At 39.6% G+C, this 21,268-nt stretch overlaps 2 protein-coding genes across 3 annotated transcripts; both read left to right on the forward strand.

The window, feature by feature from the left end:
- The first annotated feature begins 8,647 nt into the window (after positions 1-8,647).
- Positions 8,648-15,550, forward strand: twf2b (twinfilin actin-binding protein 2b). Of its 2 annotated transcripts, XM_005469603.4 has the most exons (11): positions 8,650-9,308; positions 10,098-10,175; positions 10,279-10,457; positions 11,785-11,880; positions 11,958-12,062; positions 12,144-12,158; positions 12,257-12,298; positions 12,413-12,538; positions 12,722-12,872; positions 14,719-14,840; positions 14,936-15,550. In XM_005469603.4, the coding sequence occupies exons 1-11, from the start codon at positions 9,284-9,286 to the stop codon at positions 15,101-15,103; spliced, it is 1,107 nt and encodes a 368-aa protein (XP_005469660.1). In that variant the 5' UTR covers positions 8,650-9,283; the 3' UTR covers positions 15,104-15,550. The 2 variants fall into 2 exon arrangements, with proteins under 2 accessions (XP_003441468.1, XP_005469660.1); XM_003441420.5 differs by lacking the exon at positions 12,144-12,158 and having other exon boundaries at positions 8,648-9,308.
- A 3,030-nt stretch (positions 15,551-18,580) lies between these two features.
- cishb (cytokine inducible SH2-containing protein b) lies at positions 18,581-20,711 on the forward strand. Its single transcript, XM_003441421.5, has 3 exons — positions 18,581-18,918; positions 19,457-19,613; positions 19,727-20,711. The coding sequence occupies exons 2-3, from the start codon at positions 19,475-19,477 to the stop codon at positions 20,230-20,232; spliced, it is 645 nt and encodes a 214-aa protein (XP_003441469.1). The 5' UTR covers positions 18,581-18,918; positions 19,457-19,474; the 3' UTR covers positions 20,233-20,711.
- The last annotated feature ends 557 nt before the right edge of the window (positions 20,712-21,268 follow it).

The raw sequence follows: 21,268 nt of genomic DNA on the forward strand, positions 1-21,268 counted from the left end.
TTAGTTTCCACATTATTATCTCTAGTTTCTGCCTGTTAAACACAGCGTAGTGTATGGCTGTGCCTCTATAAAACTACAATATATCAGCCTGTGTATATGTCGATCTGTGACTCTTATCTTTAATAACTTTAGCAGTTAGTCTTTTTTTACGTGCTGTGCGGCCCAGAGGCTTGTAAAAATAGGCAACATGCAACATACAACTACACCCCACTTCACCAACCAGCTGCCGTTTTTTATAACCTCACAAGACCATTTTAGGTCAAAGAATATGATGGTGAAAAAATACAGGAACAATAATGGACTGTAGCTGGTTGCTACAAATACTGCACAGCTGCTACAGTTTGCTTGCAGGGCACATTTGGCTACAGGAGGCCATAGTAGAGCTGGTTAGATCTGACCACGGTTGAACTGTTAAAGACACTCATATATTATCCAGTGTCAAGCATACATTAGGTAATATATGACAAAAAGTAATACAGATTCCACAGAAACAGGGGGATGACCTGACATTTACATTTAGAAAATACAGATGTATTTTTCTGGCTCACGTTGTAGGAAATGTTACTTTCAAATATAGCAGAGTATGTAATCTTTCATTGTGCAGCTCTGATGCCTGGTTATTACACACAAACTACCACAGGAGTTCCAGGTAATAGGCCACAGCATCAAACATGATATTTAAAGTGTTTGCTGGAGACATAAAGTAGGATTGATTTCAGCCTTATAATGTAACATGGTAATGCTAACCCAACATGTAAACCCAATATTACCTTATTATTGAGAGCTTAGTACCACTTTAAAGCCAGTATATAAATATTCTCATGCACCTCATGCACAGATGTTTGTATTTTATTGCCAACAGGTTATGGTCTTGTTAACAAAATAGTACAGCTAACGTATCCTACTGGGCTATTTAAAAACTCGTTATGTGAAGGATTTGTGATATTAGGAGGAAAAATCAGAACTGTGGTATAATCGTGTGACAATATATACACCGATGTGATACATAGTAGCAATAACAAAAAGACCCTACTGTACTATCAAGTTTGTGTACTGTATGTTGAAGAAACATAATTAAAAGTGAATGTATGCATAAGCAACAAAAATTATATAAAAACTTAAAAAGCACAGAGAGAGCTTCGCAGTTTGGATAAAAACACATTAAAATCAGAGATATTTCTACATGCAAACACAGAGTCAAACACACGCTCTTTCGTTCATCCCTGCATAAACACTGCTATGCAAACTTTTTACAATAAGAGAACCAAAAGACTAAAGAACAGCTAACCTACAAAAATAAGTTTTCAGTAGTCGTTTAAAACAAACCACAGATTCTGCTAACCTCAGCTCGTCTGCAAATAGTAGACAAACATTCTCATCTAGTCATCTTAATTTAACTCCCCCTGTGGTGTCTGATATTAATAATGCACACACAGGGACTTTCAAAAAGCTGCTATTTGTGCAGCTTTGTGACCTGTATGTGTTGATGAAGTACTGATACCTGCTGTGGTTTCCCTGTGAACAACTTGTGCACAACAATTCATAACCTTCTGCATAGTCAGACACACAAAAAGATCCTACAAAAAAACTCACATGTAAACTAAAGCCTTAAATAAAGAGGGGACTAATGGAGGCAGAACACTCAAGACATTTAACACAGAAACGCTGGTAACAGAGGAGAACAGGGAAACAACCTCAAGGTATCCACTAAATGTAAACTATAAAAGTCAAATACGAACGAAAACAACCTAAGCAAAAGCCTAATATTAGACAAACTCAGACTTGTGAAACTACAACAGAGCAGGTCAAAAACAGATTAACAAACAGCAACTGAAAGTCCAAACCTGACATTTCTGGGTCCAAAACCCAGAATCACTCCCTAGTGAGCACCCACACATGACAACACTCTCTGAGGAAGCCGGCACACAAGCCCAATTTGTATACCCTTGTGATTTTCTCTGTCCCTTGTGAGCCTTGTTTCAATTATTTTGTCCTTGTTCAAATTTCAGCTTTTGTCCCTGTGGGCTCGAGGAGCTAGTCCATCAAACCTACCTGTTTAAGCACCGTGGTTGGACTCATCTCTGATGGAGATGACACAGCGTACACATTGGAGGTAGAGAATTTGTTGCTCAAAAAATAAACTGACCCTAAAGATCCTTAAAACAAAAGAACTCAGATTTTATTTTATACAGTGATTATTCTGTCTTAAATGAGGATACTCCATGTTCCTTCCATCTAACATCTCATGAAATAATTTACAGCCTGGTTATAGTGACTCCTACAGTATTGTGACCTGTGAGTTGACCACTTTGTTATTTTTGAAATGCCCAATATTTTTAAAATTGATATTTTGCATGATGACCAAAAACCATTATATTTCAGCAGGATCATTCAATTTGTACCTGTGTTTTTTTACCTGTTTGTAACTGGAAATTTATTGGACTTTTCAGAAATTAAATTTATTTTTTATTTAACTTTATGAATTGCTAGAAACTGTGGTCTGTTTTTACTGTGGTCATAAAGGGACTGACATGTAGCTGTTCCAAGGTCCAATGCGTTGTGACTTCAGAGGTGCTCTCTGCAGCTCTTGATTGTCAGGCGTGCCTAACAAAGTGGCCAGGAAGTGTATACAGATTGGAACCATTTGGTTTGAATGGAAAATGTGCAAAATGGAGACACAAACACAGTGGTCTACAGCTCCAACAACCTGGATAGTCATCTCTTGTGGCCATGCATAGCACTGCAAAAACAATTAGTGGTCTATTCTGGAAAATGAAATATGATTTTAGGATTTTTTTTTCCAGATACCACTCGATACCTGTCGCTCACTGACAGTAAGTGCGTCCAATATTTTCCAGGTCGCACTAAGAGGTGAGTAAAGCAAACACACAACCTTTATCGAACATAATGGTAAACATGTAGAGTAGTATTCAGTGAAACAGACAGCGCTACGTAGTATGCACTCTATATCAAAAAAACTTACCCACTGAATACATAAATGTATTTACTGTAAGCATTTCAATCCTAGTGGCTCCATATCAGACCAGATAGGGTAAAATTCTCACTTTCTACATTTCTGCATCTCTTAGTTCAATATGCTCATAGAAATATAAAAATATATAGTCACTGGTGACTTCATTAGGAACACCTGTTGAATGAGTTTTTAATGTAAATATCTAATCAGCGAGGATACAGTTGGACAAATGGACAACAGAAGAAAAAGTGTTACTTGGTTGGACTCTCATTTTCTGATGAACATTCAGTTCAGTTCAATTCAACTTTATTTATACAGCACCAAATCGCAACAACAGTCACCTCAAGGTGCTCTCTATAGTAAGGTAGATCCCACAATAAGAGAAAACCCCAACAACTGGAACTGGAAGAAACCTCCAGCAGAGCTAGGCTCACGAAGGGGCTGCCATCTGCTGCGACCTGCTGGGGGGAGGAAGACAGGACATAAGACATGATGGGCTCCTTAGTAGCAAACTGATCATTAAATTCCACAGGCTACCTGCGTATTTTTGCCAATCATGCTGTTATGAATACAGTGTACTCATCTTCTGTATAGCATGCCATGTCACAAAGCTTAAATCATCTCAAACTGGTTTCTTGAACATGACACTGAACTCACTGCAGTGAAAAGGCCTTAACAGTCAAAGATTTCAGTCCAACAGAGCACTTTTGGGATGCAGAGGAATGGCATATCCTCATTATGGATAAGCAAATTCTTCTGCTCCATGTATGCATGTACAAATGTGTAATTACAGCTCCATCAATAGATGATTGTTCTTTACATTGTGACACAAAATGCTGCCTGTCAAAATACTGTTGATTAGTCGTCCCTGAGTAGTCGGCAAACAAACTTTTCTCTTTAACAGATATTTGTCCTTTGACCACCAGAGCTCTCCAAATCCCTCTAGGAATACTACAGATACTCTTGGATCTCCTCAGACATAAAAATTTACACATAATACCAGAAATGTGACCTTGCAAAAATATGAGCAGTAAATAAACACCAAATAGAAAATAATCACATAAATATGAAAACACAGAAAGTAGTCTTTATTTATGACTCTTTTGCATATTTCTTGAAAGTTAAGAGTTTATGTTTCGCACCATCACTCTTATCTTCAAGGCTTGTCAAACCTACTGGGGACACCTCTGTGTTCGTTTGACCCTGATGGGCCTTTATGTGCTCCAGAAGTGGATTCAAACACAGTTAAGCTGTAAGACTTCCATGCAGGGTTTTCTGTTTGTGTTTACCAATCTAATAGTGTTAACAAAAACATCAGGCCTAGATGAACAGATTTATGGCGTCCCTCAACAGTGATGCACCATCTGGTGGCAGATGGCTGCATCACATTTAGGACACAATAATTTTACAGCAGTGGATATCAATTAAAATTTTATTAATTAGATTAAACGACTAGTTAGTCTGGTACTGACTAGTGATAACAGTGACGATTCGTTGGCCAGTCAACTTGTTGCGCACATACCTACCCTGTAGCATTGCACATTATCTGGGTGGGTGAGTATGTGTGTGTTAGTGTGTGATTATATTATTATGAACATGTTATTACCTTTAGAGTAGTCCAAGTGTAAAACATTAACAGCCCAAACAAGAGGCAAATTAGCTGAGGCAGGTTCTTAAGAATCCCATTAAATCCCATTAAAATACATAAAAATCATGTTAGTTGACTCTGAACCAAGGTAGAGAGGATTTTGAGAGGCTGCCAAAGTGTCATCGTTTCCAGTCAGTGCAGCCAGCAGACCTCAGGACTCCTCAATCTCAGAAGCCTTTCAAAAAGCAAACAAAAGCAACACATGATCAATTATTAGACAATTGTTCTCTTAATCGTCTGTTAGGATCATTGTCCTGCTGCGTAACTCAAGTGAGCTTCAGCTTCATGGCACAAACTGATGGCCAGACATTCTCCCTCAGGATTTTCTGGCAGAGAGCAGAATTTATGTTCCCAATCATTAAAAGTCATCCAGGTCCGAAGCACCAAAGCAGTTCTCACCTCGAGTACCAAAGTCTTGGAAATGACTTTGGTACTGACTTTGTTTCTCAGCTGTTTCTTTAGTTTCAGGGATGATGTGTTGCTTTTTGAGATCGTTAGGCCTAATTCATTTTGTCAGACAGATTCTATTTAAGTGACTTTGTGAGTCAGCAGTTCTGGCAGTAACCAGGGCTGCGTGTGGCTAGTGACATTTGAACTTGAACTCATTATCTGCATGGATGTTTGGAGGGCCAAACTGCATTCACTGTATCAACTTTAGAAGGAGATTAGTATTTACTGGAACAAATATAATATACTTTCACAGACCATGGTGAAGATAGATAGTGTTTAAGTGCCAAAACGAGCCTAAACACATTCATTCAGTAAAATTTTAAGTCAAACTGTGTGGCAACTATAAGCTAAGCAGTTAGCAATAGCAAGCTAACTTCAACAAATTTAAAACAATGTTGGCTGAAATGAAACAAATTCAAACACACACTCCTTATAACTTTTTTTTACCTACCTTCCTGTTTTTTAAAGAGAATATGATCTCCAAAAATTGTTAAAATCTAAGCAGTTAATGTTTTTTACTCATCTTCATCTTTTCAATTACAACAGGGAACATTTGAAGCAGGCTACTTGGCATCTGCAGTTTTTCATTGTTTCAGCAGCCTGGGTAATGTTTAGGGCACCTTTTTTGTGCCACGGACCAGTTTATGTCTGACAATATTTTCACCGGCCGGCCTTTAAGGTGTCGCGGATGAATACAACAAAATAAAACCAGTACCGGTACCAAAAAAAAGAGGATTTATTCATAACACACTAGAAAAGATCCAGGGAAACTGAGTTAACGATAAAAATGTTTAAAAAATAACGATAAAAACTCTGAAAACCATGAATTTCACACCCGAGCTTCAACTCTTGCGGACCTGTACCAAGCGACTCACGGACCGGGCTCGGGGGTTGGTTTAGGGAACTCCCTCCTTCTACTACTGAAGTAATGTCATTGTTTCCTGTATTGTTACTTGATTGAAAGTTACAGGACTAAAAAATAACCACTACAATCAACAGTAACTTAACAGTTAACAATGTTTTTTAGCTATTAAAAAAAAACATATGTTCTTCATTTCCAAGCAAAGTTAACTTATTAATGTAAGTCAGGAAAGCATGTGTGTGTAGTTGAAGGATTTCCCCATTCACAGCATTATATTTTGGGAGAATATTTAAATGAATCATACAAAAAAGATTTAGTAATATTTGCTGCATGCAGTCCAACACAAAATTTAACCCTGAAAAAAAAAATGGTATTTTGGTTGTGGGATCTGTGATAGTTGAAGTTTTTTATTTATTTGAATTCAGAGGGGGAAATGTTATCAGAAAGAGTGCATAACTGACGGATAGATGGGTCAAAGCTTTGAGCACAGTGCTAAAACTTTGTTTACTCTTTCCTGTAACTCAGTCCTCATGCTCAGTGATGAGAGCTGTCCCCTCGCTCCTCATTAATAGTACTCGAATTTTATTGAAACTAAGCAGAACTGAACTGAAGTCTGTTTCAGTGTTTTAATCTCATTTTTCTGTACACATCTCTTCATGTCTCAGTTGAGACGCAGGGACAACTCTCGATCTGACAAGAACAAATGTATCTCATTAGACAATTTATTAGGTACACTTTGCCGGTACCAGTTTGGATCAACCTTTCTTCAGAACTACATTAATTCTTTGTGTCATAGATTCGGGAAAGTGCTGCAAACATTCTTTATAGATTTTGTCCATATTGGTGTCGCACAGCTGCTGCAGTGTATTAACTGCACATACATGATGACAATCTCCCATTTCAGCACATCCCAACGGTGCTCTAATGGACAGAGATCAGGTGACTATGGAGCCCATCTGAGTACAGTGAACTCACTGTCATATTCAAGAAACCAGTTTGAGACGATTTGAGCTCTGTGACATGGTGCATTATTCTGCTGGAAGAAGGAGATGGGTACACTATTGTCATAAACAGATGGACATGGTCAGCAACAATACTCACACAGGCTTTGGCATTTAAACAAGGGTCAATAAGAAGCCCAAAGTGTGTCCAGAAAATATCTCCCATACCATTATACCACCTGCTGTAATCATTGACGCAACGCAGCATGAATGTTACAGCTGAAATCAAAGCAGGCAAGACTTTTCCAAACTTCTATCGACCAATTTTGGTGAATTTGACTGAATTACAGCCTCAGTCCATATTCAGAGTTTTCTTTTCGTCCCAGAGTGATAGCTGGAGTGATCTTCTGGTGCTGTAGCCCATCTGCTTCAGGGTTCAATGTGTTGTGAGTTCAGAGATGCTCTCTGCATCTCTTGGTTGTAAAAAGTGGATCCGATCATCTTGACCATCTCTGCGAGCTTGAATGCACTGAGTCACTGCTATGTGATTAGCTGATTAGTTATTTGCTTTAATGAGTTGTTAAACAGCCATGCCAAGTTATTATGTCTGCTGTTCTCTTTCTTACTGTCTTTGGACCAGTGAAAACTCTGATATGATTCTTTTATCCCTTTCTAAGGAGTCCCTGGCCCCCAGTTTTTTATGAAACCAAGAAATAATCAAATCATAACTGGAAAGAATGTATAAACGAATCTTTGTACTAGTACCAATAATTCTTACTTTTAGTAAGAGTAAGAGTAAGTAAAGAGTAATAATAAAATAATAATAAGATCCCAAAACTTGCTGTTTTATAATTAAGTATTGCATTACATAAAAAATTAATTTTCCCTTTTTTTAAATCCTTCTGTTGATGTTTATTTGATGTTCATATTGGAGATTTTAGTAATTATACAGCACTATAGTAATAAGCACAGACTTAGACACACTGGGGAAACTCAGCCACACAAGGGACAGGAAGAAAAAGAGATTTAGAGACATATTCGAAAAATACAACTAAAAAAAAGAAAAATTGTGTACAAAAAAGGCAAAAATATATAAGATGTACAAATGGTTATTATATACAGTAAAATACACAGAGATTTTTATGAGTATATAAAGTGCAGTGGGAGAAGAGACACAAACAGACATTCGTGTTGTTACTCATTGATCTGTGAGAGAAATGCACTCAGCTTTTTTCTGTTTTTATAAGTGGGTCATTTTTTTGTGCACATTAAGTGTGTCTTTCCGAAGTCGAGGAGGGGGGGTGGGTACTGTGTTAAATAATGTATAGATGCTTGGGTTCTGTACTCACCACTGAGTGAATAATGGATGATCCCATCACAGGTAACCTCACAGGTACACACTTATCTTTCTCTCACCCACCTCTGTGCATGCGTGTGTGTGTGTGGGATGCATGTGTGGAAGGCGATACAGAGGTAATAATGTATGATAGTTTAAGCATTTAACACAGTTTTTAAGACTTAAACAGCTTTGTGTGTGTGTGTGTGTGTGTGTGTGTGTGTGTGTGTGTGTGTGTGTGTGTGTGTTACCTTAGTGAGTTTGTTAGTTCCCACATCCTTTTGTTCAGACCATTCAGGGACACTTAATGTTTGGATCTCTTCAGTTTACACCTCAGGATACTTGTCTTCTCATCAGAAACCTCATATTCTCATGTTTTAACACTCGAGGTTGCTTTATGTCGCTGCCCTATTCTCCCTGTTCACCCTTTCATTGGTTTTTGAAGCTAACCTTGCAGATCAAAGGCACAAAATATACTGTGAACACCTGAGGCCCCCACCCTCTAAATACTTAGTCCAGGAAACAATGTTGAAGTGTAGCGGTCAGATTCTTGCTTGGTGTCACATTTCTGTGACCAGGTGGCTGGAATTTGAGATCATGCGTCTGCTGCAGCTGATCAGCCACTTTTTGATCGAGTTATCGGTTGTTATTACATGTGGCAGCATCTGAAAATGCGGCACTGACCCCCGACGTCATGTGTGGTGGGTTTCTGCAGAGCCCTCCTGCAGGGTACAGTACAGGACAGTATGTGACCTGCGAGAGGCTCCCCCGCCAAGACTAATAAAGTTGTGGTCATCGATACGCAAAGAGTTTTAGATCAGTGGTGAGGGTGGCATATCCCCTGACAGGCACGTTATTACTCATCAGCCACAGTTCCGCAGATTGTATTTCAAGTGTTAGGAAGCTCCTGAGTCACCCTCAAGGCGTTTCTGTCACTGGTGCGCGTGGGTCCCTCCGTCTGCCATCAGCTCAGCCTACCTGCTGAGCAAGAAGAGCGAGGACACACTGTGACCTGGACCTGGTCCTTGTTGGATGAGAGGAGTGTGAAGCGGTGAAAACTTACTGCCAAAAGATGTCTCACCAAACTGGAATTATTGGTAAGTTGTTTATTTTTTTAAATGTAAACTGTGCATTTAAGTTTTATCCCAGTTGTCCCTGAGGTCAGTTTGAAAAACTTTTTAAATGTTTTTTTTATTAACAGACTCTGAGCTACACTGCTGCTAATAGCACATCTTCACAGGTCCGCTGATGTTTTCCTGCAAAAAAATGAAAGATTGTTCTCAAGGGATCGCTTAGCATCCTCAGGCTAATTTATCCTGTGTTATTATAAAAGTATGTGCTCACATTTTTAATCTGTTTTGAGTCATTTAAAACGTTTCTTCACCTTTGTGATGTCAGTGCTAACAATGTTTAGCACATTCAGGCTCTTATAGTTTGATCTCATGGATACATTGCTTTTTATGTGTGTTATGGCTTTTGGTAATCGGAGCATGAAGGGGGGCCGGCTGACGGAAGCGAACCTCTCTCACCTTTCTCACCTGATCTTGCATCATTAATGAGAGCGCTGTGTTTGGTAACCATGGCGAGAGAGAAGGAGAGGACATAACAAACAGCCAAAGTTTGAGTTTTCTGTGATGACGCTCAATCCTTAGGCTTTCCGAATTGGGGGATTGATCGACGATGGTCGATCAGATCCTTTAGTGATTCTTGGAGGGCACATGTTAGCTCTCTGAGTCACTGCAGGTGATGGTGTGACCATCTGGCAGTGGATCAAATTTTCTCCCTGAACTAGAGTTTCAGGTTGTTACTTGGTCAGCTCTGTCTCACTGGCTTTCAACCACCCATCCTCAGTTTTGACTTGTCTGCCTTATATCTGGTTACTTAAGCAACATCTGAGCTGAAAGATTTTTTGGCCCGAGCGAGGGGAGGTGCCATCAGAATCCTGAAGATTATCATCAGAAACGGTAAAAATGTAATATTTGTGGCATTTTACAGTATTTGATATAAGTGAGCTTTCATTAAACATCTCCAAATCTTGACTTTGTTCACTTTTTTTTCTCTCTGCAGAGGAATTGGTGCTACATTCACACAAAGAGCCAGCCCGGAGCTGGGACAAGGATTACGACCAGTTCCTGCTTCCTCTGCTCACGCCTCTGGAGCCTTGCTACATCCTCTACCGCCTGGACTCCAAGAACGCGCAGGGTTATGAATGGATCTTCATTGCATGGTCACCTGACCAATCACCAGTATGTGTGCAGCACATTTAAGAAACCATCACTGTAGGCTGACATAAAAGTAGGACAGTGTCCTGTGGAAGAGTTAAACTAACTTCATGTTCAGTGGCAAAAATGTCTTAATATTAGTTTAAGTTGAGGCTAAAGTCAGATTGTGCTTATTGTTAGTGAACACACATTGAAAATAGAGTTTTATAAATATAATTTAAGATCAGTAACATATCTGATGTGTTGTTGCCTTCTCCAAAAAATATTAGAATCAGAGATATTATGTTTTTTTAGTTTGTTTTTACATTTTGTTTTCAATTCAGTTTTATTTAAGGTAGTTAACAGCAATTTATTTCTTGACTCTAAATTAAAAAGGTAAAAAACAGCTCAGAGCTCATCTAAAAACTAAGAGAAAGACTATCTGATTTTATTCTCATTTTAGCGATTAAACTCAAACTATTATCTTTTATATATGTACAAATAATCATCTTTACATAACAATTTCTGTCCGATTTAATGTGATTGTGCTTTTGAGCCAAGATCTTAAACTCAAATTTAAACTGAGCATAGAAAGACTTTGTTGCAAATTCATGCAAAAACAGCCTCTGCACATGCTGAACATAACCATTTCAAATGCCACACATAAGACACAAAATTGTAGGTTATTATCCCAAAATTATGATATAATAAAAGGTTGGTATATTTTGTCTTATGGATGTGATTTTTTTCCAATGGCAGAAACAAGCTTCCATACATAGACAGGATGTGTGCAACAGTACCCACACTAGTACTTCGGAGTGCTGCAGGAAATGTTTCATTTTTATCTTAATTTTCTAATAATTAATCATAATAAAAAAATTAAAAAAAATGTTAACAAAATGATCAAATAAAAATAATATGATAATAATAACAAAAATCACACATGCCAATGCAGGACCTCTCACCCACATTAACTCTGATGAAAACAATACAATGGAAAAGAGTTTGATCCCTGTCCTTGCTAGTGTTAGTCATACAGATCCTCAGTGAATCAGAAACTCATGTTTCTAACAATTTAACTAGAACTTGTTAGAAAAAAAACAATTATAATGTCATTTTATTGTTATTGTGTGACAATAAAAATGACACCGTTTAGTAATGGATTTCTTTTTTTTTAATTACAAATTGTAATCAAACTCAGTTATACAGGCTTTTTTTCCCCACTCACAAATACAAATATCCAAAACACTGCTGGTTGATATTTGGCTGAAACAGGGGTGTACTTTATTTTTAAAAAGAACCACTGCTACAGAAAACCAGTCAAACTGTGTAAAGTTTTTTATGTCGCTGTGTCCGTCCTGGTGTTCTCCAGGTGAGGCAGAAGATGGTGTATGCAGCGACTCGTGCCACACTGAAGAAAGAGTTTGGAGGAGGTCACATCAAAGACGAAGTGTTTGGCACGGTGGAGGTCAGTATGGTTCTTCCTGCATAATAACTGATGGCCTGCCACTCACAACCAACCCATCAGTGTCTCTGTGTTTCTAGGATGACGTGTGTTTCCAGGGATACCTGCGCCACAGGTCCTCCTGCTCCTCCCCAGCTCCTCTCACAGCAGCTGAGCAGGAGTTACAACGAATTAAAATCACAGAGGTACAGACAGGCTGTCAAAGCTATATGACTCTTATAGTTAGTGAGTTATCTGTGCTCATCCTGTGTGTTTTTTCCTTGCAGGATAAAGTTGTGTGGGTATGTTGATTTTGTTTTCATTATGATAAAAGAAGTCAGGTATGTTTATGTTAAAACTTTATTGTATAGTGATTTCAATACTGTTTTTCTGTCTCCAGGATGAACGCAGACGAATTGGGACTCCAACAGCGAGAGCAAGGGTTTGTGAAGTCTTGGGCAAAGACGTAGACTGTTTTTTGATTTTGTTTTTTTGGCTGATTTAGTTGCATTTCATGTGAGGAAGAAGCAGTGCAAATGTTTTCCCTCCCCTGCAGGTAACTATGGAGTTTGGCTTGGACAAACGGGCACAGACTCTTCAGGGTCTTGCGTTTCCTTTACAAGAAGAGGCCAAACGAGCTTTGCAACAACTCAAGTATAAACGCATCAACTACATCCAGCTGGTGAGCCCCCATAGAAAATATTTATAACTCATTAAACAGTGAATATTTACATGTATACAGTAAAAAGTATACAACATATATTTTATAACACCATCTAAGGGTGTGTTTTTGCCAGTGTAACTGACTGCACACGACTTGACCCCTCAAAAATAATTACATTTGCTTGCGTATGTTGTGTTGCAGAGGCTGGATGTAGACAGAGAGACCATTGAGCTGGTTCACACTAAACCTACAGAAATCCACGAACTTCCCTACAGGATTCCCACAGATACACCTAGATACCACTTTTTCATCTTCAAACATTCCCATCAGGGCCAGCAGGAGGAAGCTCTGGGTCAGTAAAAACTCACTGAGTTCCCTATTCATCACACACTGTCTGTGACTTGCAAAGCACTAATATGATGCGATAAAAGTGAAGGGAAATCAGGGCAATGTATCTTACAGAGTTCACACATATTGTTTTAACTATCATCACCTCCACTTTTTTCAGGATGTTAGTCTCTCCTAACTTCTTCTAATTCTTGTTGATTGACATGTGGGTTGCCAACCACAAGTTTGACTGTCCATAAAGACTGGCTATAGCTACTGTGACATCATCCATTGGTTTGGGGACCATTATTTTTAAGCTTTGAGGTCATCCAGGGGAATTTCTTTTAGCTAACACTAGCAAGTTTAGTTAGGCCTCAGTCACACAGGTCTAGAGACTGGTCAGTAACCCCACTGGCAAACTCCAGGAGGCTTGGGAAAAATGCATACTCTCCGACTGGTTGGTTGCTGGGTAAAATTGGTCGCAAAGCGGGTGCTACCTAAAAATCTCCTTGTGATTGCTTTGGTCCCCCATAGTTTGCATGAAAGATGCCAACTCATCTACAACCACTACCTATATGCCAGATTGATTGATTAATTGATTGAGTTTAAACACGAAAAATTAAAATTAAAAAAGAATTAACAAGTGTGCACTGTACACATATAAAAAAGGGCACTGAATTGCCACCAACAACACTGCACCACTCAGTTTATTCACCTCACAAATAAGTGTTTTTATAGATACTGACAAATCACATTTGCTGTGTAACGTGAACTCTGCAGTGTCCTCAAGTCTGGGGGGGATTTTATCATCTTTCACCTCGTTGTTTGGTTCTGTTGTTTATGTTCTCTGCTTTCACTGGCCTGATTTCCAGCAGCAGGCAGCTGTGAGGAAGCTCTGATAAATCCAGCACCAATCAGCAGACACAAACAGTTAGAATTATCAACATTGATGACCCAGCTAAAGATATAGCAGCTATTTCTGTCAGCGGCTGGGCCAAAAAGCTAAAAAGATTTGAGTGTTTACTTGGACTTGACTAGTCCAGTCTCCATAACAGCTCCAAATGAATGCCTGTTTTGTTCCAGTACACGTGTAAATGAATTACCACTGACAGTGACAGAGGAGATACAAGCTTGTGTGTCTCCTTTTCATGCAAAACTTATTTAAAGACATTGTTTGTTGTATATAATCAGCTGCTGAGCCGTTAATCTAGTTTGAACCTTTTGTACAAGTGATTTTTATTCTAAACAAATGAGCTGAAGACAGCTGGAATTATTCCGTTAATTAGCCTCATATGTGCTTAATTATAGGATGTTCCAGTAGGATTTACAATATGTAATGTTTGCAGCTGACTAGGTCCATGTCTTTTTTTACGTAAGACCCACTATGGTCTTGTGCATTTTCATGTCAGGAATGATGCTTATGTACAAATGACGAAATCAGAGTTTGCACTAGAAGTATCATTTCTCAAGGATAATTTTTTAAGTAACTTTTTTTCTACTCTTTGACCTGTATGAAATCAATAAAACGAGGTATCCTTAATATCTAAAAAAAAAACAGCTTTGGCCGTGAGAACAGAAGCTCCACACACCAAACCTTCTGTTTGCAAGAGCCAGCCAATCACAATTAAGGCAGCCTTAAAGAGACAGGAGCTAAAACTTGTTTCAGATAGCTGATATTCCACAAGTCCCAGTTTATGATCAATACGAATTATTTTGAACTGAGAATCGCACTACTCTAGTTACTCTAGTAGCGTCCAGCGGTAAAAATATGAGCACAGTGCGTCCTCTGTAACAGAAAGTAGTGAAGTAACTATTGGAGCTGATTGTGTGAGGCAGAAAATATCAACAGATCAACTTCATCTTTGTTTCAGTGTTTATATACTCGATGCCTGGGTACACCTGTAGCATCAAGGAGCGGATGTTATACTCCAGCTGTAAGAACAGGCTACTGGACGAGGTGGAGAGAGACTACCAGCTGGAAGTCACCAAAAAGGTACAGCTCTTCCACAGAGATGGTGACTAATAATCTGTTGTACCACTGTCACTGTGTAAACTGTCTAATAAAGTCTACTCTCCATACGTGCTTAGATGGAGATAGACAGTGGTGATGGTCTGACAGAAGACTTCCTGTATGAGGAGGTCCACCCCATGGAGCACACTTTAAAGCAGGCATTCGTCAAGCCCCGTGGACCGGGAGGGAAAAGGGGCAACAAACGCCTCATCAAGGGTGCAGGAGAAAACGGGGAAGAAAATTAAACATTACACACATTTGCATAACACAAGCACAGAACACAATATCTAAGAATTTACTTGTTATTTGATTTGAATTTATTCATGTCTAGTTTCTTAATCTAATCAGTTTTTTTAAGGGGATGCATCATCATCATGAAACTGTAAATTCTTGTTAAAAGTCATTTAAATCATGTGGCAGATGTTATAAAACTTACACTCCATTGTAGGTTTTCACTGTGCAGCCTCATCTCTGTGTAATGCTCTAAAAATAGACAACAGCAACATACAATACCATGTAAAAGTCTTGGGCCACAAGTCATTTCTTTAGATTTTGGTTGGAAGGAGTCAGGCTTTCTGCAGGTCTTTTAAAGTTTTTTTCTTTCAACACTGACTGCTTTTTCAGTTATTTTGAGTCCAGTCCTTGATCATTTTCAGGAGATTTTTTTTAACTTATTTGTTAAGACTCTTAACACTGACCTATGAGTCATTTGAATCATTCGAATATATAATAAAAAAAATCTTAAGGGGTAAAACAGTTTTGTTTTACAACAACAAAGAACTAATTTCTTTAGTTCAAATCTATGAAAGATGCCAGCTTAACAGGCATAAAGCAATCTGATTCTCAAATATCTTGGCTTATCTCAACATGGTGGGCAGTGTGCGGGACAAGTGGAGGATAAATGTGGCTTAAAAACTACTTTAAAACTATCAACAGCAGATGATGATTCTCTGAAATTCATGTCCTGAAGAAGTGGGAAAAAATCCAACAAAGACCTGAAACATGACCTGAGAAATGCATCTGGCCCTTCAGCTAACCTGTTCACTAAAACCTCATTACAAATGCTCTCAGTGGAGGGATGGCCATCAAGAAAGCATTCTTAAGGAAGGGACACAGGGAGAAAAGGCTGACATATGCCACATTACACAAGAACTGGACAAAAATCAGTGACAACAGGTCTAACGGAGTGATGAATTTAAATTTAATATTTTGTTCAAATCATCAATACGTAGTACTAATAATGAATAGCATTATGTTTATTGTTATTCAACATGCATAATGAAATTGGATGCAACAGATGTAGAGAGGAGGTCGGGAGAGAAGTACAACAGCTAAGGGTCTGCAGCCATCTGTAAAACATGGTGGAGGCTCTGTCATGGTTCAGATGTGTATTTCAGCCAATGGTGTTATAGATCTTGTCAAAATGAATCCCAGAAACACTGGAGATGCAGTAAAAGCATACCTCGATAGAAAAACACACAGTGGATCACTGTCAGTCATGGATTGGCCTCCCCAGAGCCCACACCTGAAAATTATTAAAGCAGTGTGAGATAATGTTGACAGAGAACAGAACAAACGTCAGCCAACAAAGAAAAAAGCTGAATGTCCTTCAGAACTATTTCTGAAGACTACTTGAGGAAAATACAGAAAAGAAAATATGAGAGTTTAGACTGTGCTGAACAATGTGGAAGTTGGTCACACCAAATATTGATTTTCAAGCTCATTATAATTACACAGACTTTGTTTTTGCCTTATATACCCCATTTCCATGTACGATTGCACGTGTTTCAAATTTAGATACACCGATTTCCAAGCAAAATATAAAGAAAAGAGACTCGAGACTTTTACACGGTACTCTAACTGTTGGGGGTAGCCTCTCTGACATTGGTCATTTGACTTCAAAGTCTGAGCTGCTGCCATCTTGTTTATAGAGTTTTTAAAAATCTAGATGTGTCAGTCTGAGAGGATATTCCACACTCATCTGATCGACTAATTTGTCGATCACAGGGTAACTACTCCCTACAGCATACTCTGCTTTATCGCCTGTTTTTCTCTGAGCAACGTGTAGTTTCAAAGCTTACTGGAAACTAGCAATCAAGATCAAAATCTCATCAGTGGCTGCAGATCAAGAGAGCAGGGAGGTCATTTTCTCATTCGGCTCTCTGTCGCCCCCTGCTGACCATTAGAAACAGTACAGACTATAATGAGCTGCCAGTTAAACCATATCTGTGTTGTTGCATACAGTATGAACTGGACTGCTCTGCTGGTCTCCAGAATACAGCTGGAGGGTTAAGGGTTAAAATTTTCTCTTACTCTTCACTCTTCTCCAGCCTTTTTCTTTCCATCTTTTTTTAATCGCCTGACTAATAATTAGTTCAGCTCATCAAGATCTGTGGGGGAAGTTACATTAATTTTTTTGCTTCAGGGTGGAGTATCCTTTACAGTACACTACCCAGGCATGCGCTGTGCCCACAGTCCACGCTTTAGCAGACACAAACTCATCCACATTATTTACAGTTGCCTTCATCAGTGACCTGATTGAGTTCTGACTAGGATCAGATGAGGGCTGTTCTTTTACAATGGTTCTACAATAAAATATTTTCTGTATTTTCTAGTGTGTGTGTCCTCATTTCTTTCCCTCTAATTGTGCACATGTGTTGGTGATAAAAGTCATGCAGGCAAGCAGCAGCAGGGGTCACGGTTCAGCAGCAGAGGTCAGCTGGTTGTATGTGTATGTGTGCAGCATGTGTGCATGTGTGTGTGCATGTGTGTGTGCGTGTGTGTTGGTGTTTTCCGGGAATGCGCTCTACTCGGAAGCCTTCAGCTGTGTGTTCTGCTGCTTTTGTATCTCATGGGAAACTGAGTTGATTTGAGCTTGTTTTCTTGGAAAACTGGTTCAGAGCTGAATAGCAGCTTTCATGAGGTCATTATCTCTGTACATGGAAACTCTGGGGTACATTAGGATGAACCTGTTTGAAGACATACTAATTTTAAGCACATTAGTTTATCTGCAAGAGTGAAAGGCGCCACACCTAATTTTCTTCATGATAACATAACACATTTAGTACAGAAATAAAGAGCAGAGGAATTAAATACTAACATGCTGCACAGTTTGGATTACTAGATAATATTCACCGAGTGTCATACAATAAGATAATAACTACAGTCTGCACACTTAAAGTCGTTATTGCATAATATCACAGTCGTGTGCAGAATAATTCTAGATAAACAATATTTCCTTCGAACATGACAGCAGCACGTATCAAACCCGCCATGGTTACCTGAACATTACCGGAAGCTTTCAAAATAAGAGGTTAATAAGTGTATTACAAAATACACTTAATGCTGGCACAGTGTATGGTTTCATGAAATCGTGTAAGTCAGTCAGTAAGTCAGATATACAAACAAATATGTGTTTTTCTAAATAAAGAAAAGAAAACGTCAGTGGCGGAAACAAACTTCTATAACTGTTATTTCTGAGATTTTATTTAATCTGGACCTCAGTGTTAAAAAAAATTAACTAATTATAACAATAAAAATGAATCAAAACTAAATGAAAACGAAAACTAAATCCTGAAGCCGTGACAGCAAACAATGCGCTCGTCAGCTCGTTGCGGTTCCTCTGCCATTCATTCATTTAGTTAAAAGAGCTGAGCGGTTCTCTTACATCTTATTTTGAAAGGTGTGGCGGAAGTTGTGCTTACTGACGGAGTCCGATGTAGCGGTTGCCAGCAGCGGGCGGCTCTTGTGTCCCTGCGGGCGTTGAAACACAAAACCTTTCTTGGAAACAGATTCCGGGAACCTCGGTGAGTCCGGCTGAACCGAGCTGCTGTCTCCTCTGCGCCTCACTCAGGGAGGGGAGCGCTTCAATCGCACATCCAGCGCTCAGCACGCTTATACATGTTTGAATCATTTTAGAGGACTGAAGCGAGAACTTTGGAGGAACGTTTATTATTTTATTTTTTTTCTCGCTGTCAGCCCCTCTGCTTGGGTCCTTAAATATTCACTGCAGGGCTGTTTTCACGCTGGTTTCAATCCTTATGGTTTTTCCTGATTTGAGGTAAGATCATTTCTAATATGATTTCGGTATTTTATTGCGGTATGCATGATTCTTATGGCACTCTTTATGTTACAAAGTAAGGTACAAAATAAGATGAAGACGCGACTTAGTATGAACTGGCGCAGTATAAATAAAGCTCGATTCAGCGTAACTGAATTGGCACATTTATTTGAGTTATGTGTGTGTGTGTGTGTGCGTGTGCGTGTGTGTGTGTGTAAATATAGATGGGTGTCTTTTTTAACCCTGCGGTGCGGGGACCCTGTTTGTAACCTTAGAGGGAGGCTTCACTGTAAATAAGCACAAAGTTGTTCTGACTGGTCGCTTTTCCCGTTGTCCTGATGGGAATGGTCACTTTCATCATTATTATGCTTTCATCTGTGGGGTGGTGGAGTGTCGACAGATCTCCAACCAGTTAACACTTCTGGGAGATTTGGGACAGACATATTTGACATAAGCAACTCAATCCGCATTAATTAAGGGAATATCTTTCAGATGATCTCTTAGTTAATTTTCCTACATGTCATCATCGTCTCCACAGGTGCGCTGTCGGTCAGCAATGGTTGCTCGGGCGGTGACCATTTTCCATCATGAGGAACAAAGAAAGTCATCCTGCTCGGATCCTGCCCCTCCATCCTGGGACCCAGCAGATGACCTCCGCTGCATCACCACCACCTTCCAGTATCTGCAGACTTCTGGTACGCCAGCCGCCTGATTTTATTTCACATTTAAACACTTCCAGATTCAATGTCCATGTGGCTATTAAAAAACAAAACAAAAACACTAATAACTAAACTGTCTTTTTCCCCAGGTTGGTACTGGGGTCCCATCTCAGCGAGTAAAGCTCGGGAAGCTCTCCTCACAAAGTCTGAAGGCACATTCCTGGTGCGGGACAGCAGCCATCCACAGTACATGCTGGCTCTGTCAGTGAAGACTCGCTGTGGACCTACCAGCGTGCGTATAGAGTACAGCAAGGGCTGTTTCTGGCTAGACTCTGTCTCCCCTGGCCTGCCTCAGCTGCAGTCCTTCCCAGATGTTCCTAGCCTTATACAGCACTACACCAGCTCAGGCCACGCAGCACAGGACCAGACATCCAGTGACATTCACCCCCAAATGGAACCTGACCCTTCCCAGCACGCAGCTAAAGACAGCGGAGTACCCCTGAAGCTGAAGCACCCGCTTCACAAACTAGAGGTTTTCCCTTCTTTGCAGCACCTGACACGCCTCGCCATCAACAGGCACACAAACTGCCCCAACCAGCTGCCCCTCCCAAAGCCTCTGCTCTTCTACTTGCAGGACTATCCTTTCTCGATATAATACCTGCCCCTCAGAGACAGGACAATCAGACTGGAACATGGTCGCGCCGTTGAGCGCATACTGTGAATCGGGGACTCTTTGATATATTTATGTATAATAAACCACTCTTGACCTCACCGCTCATGAATGAGCTTATTCTTACTGCACTGCCGCTGGTATTCTTCAATAAATATTCAATTATTTACTGTGAAATGTGCAATGCCAATATGTGTTGTTTTCTTTCCTTCTTTCTTTTTTTAAATTTTGTGGCCCAGTAGGAAGAAAGCAGCTCCTAAACCAGCTGTTTCGAGTGTTCTTCAATAAGGCAGCCTCCACTTATAAATAATAAATCAGTGAAGAAAACAGCTGCTCTGTGCTTTGATGCTCTAGCAGAGATGACAGGAACAGTTTGGGGTTTCATAGCTTAACAAAAACAGTTTTTCTCTGTTTTGGTTAAGCCCAGTGGAAGAGATTAAAACTCCAAAATATACGCAAACAGATGTGTAAACTGCAAAAAGAGACAAAACAACATGTGAGACACATAAAGGAACCACGCAGAGTCTGTACCCAGAGTCCCGCCGTTCTGCTATAAATTCAGTGTGTGCATATAATGTAATGTGTACTTCTTTAATGTTCACAATCCTGACAGAAATCTGATATCTTTCATTTCCAGAAAGGAAACACAAACAAATCAAAGCTCTTCAACAAATGCAAAAGCCAACAAAGAGGGACTGTTTGTAGCTTGTAGAAGAGGATTATAAATACCATTTCTGAGAATTAAATCTCGGAAATGTTTGTTTTTCCAACTGTTGTGTGTGTGTGTGTCTTTCCTCCCTCCCCTCTTCTGAATTACTGGTCACTTGAGCACACCGATAAATGAGGTATTACTGTTTTCATGGAAGCGCATCTGAGTTCGTTTCCACGAGTTGGAACTGAGCAGCGCAGAAAAAGCCTCTTATCAGGATTAGAGTAAGCGCTGCAGTTATTAATACACTGCTGCACTGCCAGCTCGCTCTCTGTTTGTGTGCCTTTCTCCTCCAACCTGCCACCGAAAGGC

Source organism: Oreochromis niloticus, linkage group LG5 (assembly GCF_001858045.2).
Source record: "Oreochromis niloticus isolate F11D_XX linkage group LG5, O_niloticus_UMD_NMBU, whole genome shotgun sequence".
Taxonomy (NCBI): Eukaryota; Metazoa; Chordata; class Actinopteri; order Cichliformes; family Cichlidae; genus Oreochromis; species Oreochromis niloticus.